Source organism: Lepidothrix coronata, unplaced genomic scaffold, assembly GCF_001604755.1.
Source record: "Lepidothrix coronata isolate B3197 unplaced genomic scaffold, Lepidothrix_coronata-1.0 Scaffold9, whole genome shotgun sequence".
Lineage (NCBI taxonomy): Eukaryota > Metazoa > Chordata > Aves > Passeriformes > Pipridae > Lepidothrix > Lepidothrix coronata.
Genome location: NW_016690189.1, coordinates 7,780,113 through 7,787,521, shown reverse-complemented (window position 1 = coordinate 7,787,521; position 7,409 = coordinate 7,780,113). Strand labels below are relative to the sequence as shown.

Genomic DNA, 7,409 nt, shown 5'->3' with positions numbered 1-7,409 from the left:
AGCCACCTGCAATAACTGTTGTAAAATTGTTAAATTAGTGATTACTTTCATTTCTTGCTGGGATATCAGGGAAATGGCATGAAACAGCACTAAAAAAGGCTCCTACATAGTCCAGAAAAGAGGTTAAACCAAGTGTTGCTCCCTCAGTGAAATCAGAAACCTTGCTGAACTCACTGTAGGGCTGCCTGCTTGCAAGAACTTTGTCACCCTATATCCCCACTGAAATAGCACAAAAGTGAACAGGAAACAATGATTCATTTTTTAATGCCTGCTAAAAATTAATCTGGCATGAAAAGAATTACAAGTCACAAGATGCCACAGAAAACTGGAATGTTTAAGCTTAATAAAATCACAGTTCCCAACTCCATTTTTTTTCTAGTTTGAGGCATCCAATCTTCAACATACATTTCCACTCTCTATATTTAATTTAACAAAGTACGTGGAAGCTCTCGATCAATAGCATGGCTTCCCTCAAGCATGTACTGTATCACAGAAGGATCCACTTCTTCTGCTATCAGACTGGCTTGCAGACTTTGGATCGTTGCTTTTTTCCCCAAACGCTGTCTCCACAGGACAAATGCAGCTACAATCTGTGACTGCAGGTTGTGAGGGTGATTGACTTTACATCGATAGATGTCAGTATGGGACAAACCCAAGCACAGAACCACATGCTCCCATTCGGGTCCCAGCTTCCTCGCAAGCTTGTTCAGCTGCTGATCTGTTGGTGAAGTCTTCAAAATGCATGGTGCAATTACAGTTAAATCTGTAAAAGGAAAAAAAAATTATGAAAAAGAAAATGCATATATGTGTCACTAGGTAATGCTGCAAATATTAATGTGAGACCTTTACAAAGGAAGGAATAGGCATAAGCAAAGCTGAGGTGAACGAATTAATTAATTAAACAGAATACACATTCATGTAGAAAAATTAATTACATAATCAACCAGAAGATTAATCAGAGAAAATGTTATACTTAGTGGACATACAAGGGAGACTTGAGGTTTCTGACGTCAGTAATCCAGATATCAGAACTGTACACCAGAGCAAAGACTTCCCAAAGCAATTATAGATTTTGGGGCAGTGAACAAGAAAGGTTTTCAAGGAACATGTTTCCAGCAGCCATCACCCTCTGAAAATCAATCTGCTTGCATCAGCATGATATAGTGACAAATGACAAATATGGGACCAATAACACTTTATTACTCCTATTCTGTGACACTGTTTATACACTTCAGAAATAACTTTGATTCTTTAGTTAGTAGGTATTACTCTACATTTTTTTTTTTTGCTGAGGGCTGTTCACAGGAAATTCTTCTGTCTCCTAAGATGCTACTTACCCTTTGTACCTTGTAATATATGGCACACTCATCTTGAGGAGACCAGCTTTGGGGCTTTTCTTCTATTTGAATGAATCCACCAGGTGAACCCAAATAAACAGAACATCAACACTGTTCACCAGTACACATTATGCTTGTTTATCCCTCATGCCACTTGTGGTAACACTCCTGAAAACAGGCATGTATGTGCTACAGCCCCATTCACCTGATCTCCCTGAAGATGTTTTCAAGAGAGTGCAAGGAGGTCCCATTTTCTCTTAGAGATTTTTGCCCAATGTTAAGTCCCTTAGAATTGTCCAAGTACCCAACAGAATGCACTCTTCATCCAAAAAGATGTTTAGCATTGAAATGGTACCTGAGGAGGACAGGATCAATGCAACTACCAAAACAGCTTTCACAGGAAGCATTAAGGTAGCTGTAACTGTCAGTGGTAAAAATCTTGTAGGGACCGAGCCAATCATTTCTTACATACACAACAGATCTCTTTATGTGTTCCCTATGATAATCTGATAATTTATAAAAGGAAAAAAAAAGCATTCGTATGGACAGAGTTAGTAGCCAAGTGAGAACACAGTTCTATTCAGAAACATGCTGTATGGGATCCATGTCACCTAACTACAGCTAACACCTCCTGAACTAAATATGCTAGGATTAATTATTGCTAAGGAGAGAAATTGGCTCTTCTAATACAATCTCTCTCACAGGAAAGAAGATGTCTAAAATAATCAGATAAATTACTCCTGTAAACATGCACATTTCTCTCTACAGACTGTAAAAGGAGCACTGGGTGTAAGCTCAGATGTTGACATTGGTGCTGTAAACACCCAGTGCTGATGAAATGATTCTCTGCCTATAAATTCAAACTACGTACCAGTTGCTTTAAAAAGGTGTACTTAGAAAAACAGCATAAAATACCTATAAAGCATATTTAATCTTCAATATCCCGTGTGATCACAAGCTGAAATGGTCAATGCAGCCTGCAATTGCTGCTCTCCTGTTGCTGAAGATGCTGCGACAAAACACAGGCAAAATATCCCTATGAAAATGCTGATTATACCCTGTTGGTCTGAAGCAGCAGACTCCTTACAGAAGTGCTGCTTTGCAAAATCTAATTTGCAGCTCCAATATCACGCTTGCAGTCTCCACTACTGCAGAACAGCAACATTACAAAGCATCACTCCTACATTTTATCAAAAGTAATTGTTTTTGCATAGAACACTCAAAAGTCTGAAAATATTTGTACAATTTAAGCCCAATAATACATAAGTACTATACAAAGCTGCTTTGGGTAAAGGGAAAATTGCTTTCTGAAGAGTATTTGGGTCCCTTTGAGCTTTCTGTCTCTAGATTGCCAAAGGAACTGGGGCAAGTGCTGGTTTGGGGGTAGGGTAGAGGATACACAGCTTCTGAAGAAGGCTGAGCAATACCAGTGGGGATGTCCTATGCTGTCACATCACACGTGATACCAATTCCACAGGTAAGTCAGGACAAGGGAGTGCCTTTCATGAATGTAAATAATTGAGAATTAAAAAAAATATAGCTACACTGTGCTGTCACCAACACTGCTTTTTTGATATTAAACCCTTGACTTGGCTTTGGGTCAGCTACAAAGCATAAAGCAGTGTGCCCACAGCAGCAATACCTTCCAGCCTGGGCTTTTTGCTCTCACACTAGAATTTTTATACTTCACATTCACTTGCAGAATCATTTTATGATACTGAAATGTGATCAAGTAGGGAGGCCTAACAATTATACAGGTCAGCATGTCCATCCAGCTTTTGATATTAGGCAGGCTTTTTTACTACAACGAGTATCTTGCCTTCAGTCTGTTATCAGCCCTTTAATAAGAATCAGAATAAAATCCATCCAGGAAATCTTTTCATCTTAGGCTACCATCTGATTCTAATATGGATGTGGAAAACTCTGGGACAGAAGCCAAATGTTAAATTTAATACAAAGGACTGTTATTTTAGTCCCATTTTATTTTCTGTGATAGCTCACTTTCAGCTCTGATACAAAGTCACTGAAGAAAATCTAAGAGAAATATTACATGACAGGCAGTGTTATTTAGAGTTATAGAGAAATATTTAATGAGATCTTTCAGTTATGACAAATGTAAAATCACAAAAAGATTTGGTTATGTTCTAGGATTAATGCCACTCCCAATTTAATAAACATAATGGCATTTCAGTTGAAATGGAAATGAGTTTTCTGTGCTCAGCACCAAAACTGCTTTGAAAACACTGGAAAAACACTAAAGATGCCCTTTTTTTAAGTTATGTTTACTACAAACCCTCACTTATAATCTTCATTTGTCAGGAACTGCCTGAGGAAGGTAACAAGATTGGGGCAAAAGTTTCAATTATGCAGATCCTGCAGTTGCATTTGAAAGGTACTTTTAGGATACTGAGACTTCATGTTTGAAAAAAAAAATGTAAAGCTCTTCTTGCTTTAGGTGGACCTGATGAGGTGTACACACTTTTGTTACGCACATGCTTCAGCTTAGCAAAATGAGGACTGCACTGTTAAAAATGGGCAGAAGTGGGGCTTGGGACACCACCAGAGGGTGTTGAGGATTTCCCTGAAGAAGGTGATTTGTGGTGCTGTCACTTTCAGCAAAAGCACCAAGTGGAACACTGTGTCCAGCTGTGGACAAGGTCTATGCTGTGAAGTGTCAGGGCCACACACTGCAGAGATCTAGAGGCTGAGGTCTCGCTGCTCGTGCTGAAGCCACTAAGTCCCCGAGGAATGAGAAGATGACAGCTTTGATCTGGGGACCAAGCCAGCCTGGTGCAGAGCTTCTTTCCTGGAACTGCCAGCCAGCTTGCTGGCACGGCACTTGGGACCATGAAAATCCCCTTTCTCAGTTCTGGAGAGGAGAAGGACTCTCTCCACTCTGGTTTTGGAGCTGAAACCGACCAAGAGAAAGACCTGCGGCTCCTTCTATTCAAAGCTGCAGCATGATGGAATGTGCTTCTCCCCATCTCCAGCTCTTGCTGGTCAAGGAAGCTTATCCACGCTAAGTTTTTATCCTAGTTGTCCCAGTTAAAAAACAGATGTTGACAACTTCTGACCTGTGTGTACATCTGTGCTTTCAGACCACTGCACAGACCAGGAGATACAATGGTGCTGGTGAGTGTAGACAGGAAACAGAGCTGGATACAAATAGAAAGGATATCACAGATAGGTACCAGACAAATCAGAGTAACCCAGATACCAAAGCTATAGATGGGGCAAGGGCAGACAGCCACTGCTTTTGCAATACTTTTTCTTCAAGGACCTCTCCAGCTTTAAGTAGTAGACTCCAAGAAGATATTGCCAAAATCAGGCAGATGGAAAATAAACTCACCTCAGCTCTGTCCCGCTTGGCACAAGTGAGAGGATGCAAGATAAAGTACAGTGAAAATGGACTTTGAATTACTCAAAGACTTTTTTTCTTGCTTTTCCTTTCTAATCATCATCCCCAGGTGATGAAAAAAGATGAGATCATCTCTTAGGCTGTCTTGCACCATGGGACAATCTTTATCAGTGTTAAAGAACTGACCTCCCGCTCTCTATGCTGCTGGAATGCAGCGGGGAGTAAGAGAGCTTGGCTCCAACACAGGAGACAGCAGCAGAAAGGACTGAGGCAGTTCTGGGTGATCTGCAAAGTACCCAGTTGATTTCACAGAACCACAGGCCACCAAAGTGCCTTATGATTTTGTCCAAAGGACTTCTTTGTGCATGACTAAAATCATTTGTTGGAGTTTCAGGGAGGCTTCTCCCCTATGAAGTCAATATATTTTAATATGATATAACACAAACCCAACTTTTTGGCTTTTGCTCTCTGCTGTGTAAAAGGGATTTTGATGGAAATGATGCAGCTGAATCCAAAGTGCTGAAAAAGTCTCAATCAGTTGCTGCCTAATCCTACAAGGACAACTCCACAGGCAGTTCAGGAGACAGCTGGGAAGCCAGGGATTTAATGGCACACCTCTTATCCAATAACTAAGAAATCTGTTGGGAAAGGTGTTTCTGCAGACTGGTCTCTGCTTCCAGCACTGCCTCTGTATTTCATCAATTTAAAGGACCATGTACATACTTGTTGGATAAGAAGACAGAAGCAGCCCTGGAAGAGCAGATGGGAATCCAGGTATCGTTGAGCTGCACATCGTAACGCTGAGGTGCACAGACATACTTCATTTCTCCTGGTAAATCATTACAGCAAAAAATACAAAGATTTCCCTAGGAAGGGTCAAGAATGCTTCTTAGCTTCTAGAATGGAGCCTGTTGATTCCCCTCCTGGGAATCAAGTAGTATGCTAAATCCAAGCATGCAAGAGTCCTTGGCAGAAACAATGCTAGGCAAATGCTGTAATTTTTATACAATCACATCAGAAACAGGTAGGTGAGATGGGCTTCAAATCCTGCATAACTGGAATGGGACTGTAAAAAGGAGTAACTGCTCAGGCACACATATGGCCTCAGCATCCCCTCCTGCTAGGCTGTAAGAATTTATATGCCTGCAGGTAACCCAGAGGACCAAACCACAGCTAAGGTATTACGGAAAAGTTTATTCTGAAGTTGGAAACCCTAAAAACAGTGTTAATTCAGAAAGCAGGTGAAAGAGTGCAGCAGCAGGCCTGTTTCTGGTGCGTTTATAACACCTTTAGCATGGGCAAAACTTCAAGGGTGTGTTCTCCCCTGACCTTTATGGACTCTCTCTCTCTCCCAGCAGGGCCCTCACAGTATGTCTGTGAGAAAGTGTTATCTCTACACAGGAATCCTACTTCTCAAAACAGGCAGAGAATAAACATCAGTAGGTGTAATGAATGGAATTTTCCCACACTGATCTTTTCCAGGCCTAGCTTTCCTAGCAGCCGAAACTTCCTTGAGCAAAACCTCTTTTTTTCTCCTCAAATAAATCTTCTGCGTTTAACACTTCTGTCCCTACATAGGTGTATGGAGTCCTTCAGTGATCTGGACCCTCTTATCAGTCCTGCTCATAATTTCTGAAGAGTTCAAAGTAAACATTTCAGAGTCCTCTTTAATCATCTTTTCTGGCATCTGGAGTACAGTTTTTCCCTGAGAAGTGCTAAAGTTAGATCAAGATGTTCCACAAGCAGCAAACGAAAGAAGCCTTACTTCCCCCAGGTGTGAGTCCTACATCTGACTTGCACTTCAGGACTTCTTCAGCTGCTTAGTGGTTCTCAAGACATTCAGGAAATTGCTCCCGTCCTCAACAGCAACTAGGCAGGTGTCAGAGACTGAAATGGTTAATGATTTATACATTCCAGGATTGCCAGGGGACTTGCGCAGGCAGGGAAGAGGCAGCTGAACCCATTCCCCCCCCCCCCCTTCACATGGACTCTGCGCTGGGCTGTCTGAGATGATGGAGGTTCATGGCATGGCCCATCAAAGCCCATCCCCCTGCCAATCCTGAAAGGGAAAAACTCTTTTACCGTGCTCCTCACAGGAACTCTGCACAGGCCAAGGAGACATTGGAGGCTCGTGGTATGGCCCGTGACACTATTCATGGATATAATAACTCATAACTTCTTTGAGTGTGTGGGCTTCCCTCCCCCATCCCCAATGGATCAAGGCCCCACTTCAACTAACAGACATGGAAGCTGCAACTACCAAGTTCCATCGCTGGACCCCGTGGGCAGTGATTATATATATCTTTCTACTCTCATCTTTTCTTTCCCTTACTCTTCCTTACCCTTATCCTGTCTTTCCTTTTTCTCCCTTATGTATTTTCCCTAAAGGTTACCTTTATACCATATTGCTAGAGATGATAGATATAGATGATAACACCCAAAATGGCAACATATCTGTTTACCTTTGAAACAAAACTGTTCTAAAATAAACTCTACATATATATGTTTTCAAACACCGATTATTTAGTGTCGTTTCACTCTAATCCACCCCAAGGGATTTATTACTAAGAACCTGGCTTACTCTCCCCTCCCCCCCACCCTTCTGGGGCAGTTCGTAACAGCAGGCTTCTTGAAGTTGGCCAACAGGTTCAGAAGCTACTAGGGGTACGTGCATACAGGCAATGGCCCACAGCAGAGAATCAAATGGCCTTGGT

The 7,409-nt window shown here is 41.7% G+C and overlaps 1 protein-coding gene across 3 annotated transcripts in view; it reads right to left on the bottom strand.

The window, feature by feature from the left end:
• Positions 1-248: 248 nt before the first annotated feature.
• CRADD (CASP2 and RIPK1 domain containing adaptor with death domain) overlaps positions 249-7,409 on the bottom strand; it is an 81,598-nt gene continuing 74,437 nt past the window's right edge. For all 3 annotated transcript variants that reach the window (XM_017804539.1, XM_017804542.1, XM_017804541.1), the window contains one exon: positions 249-763. In XM_017804539.1, the coding sequence (XP_017660028.1) occupies positions 423-763 (341 nt within the window). In that variant the 3' untranslated portion in view covers positions 249-422. The remainder of the gene's footprint in view (positions 764-7,409) is intronic.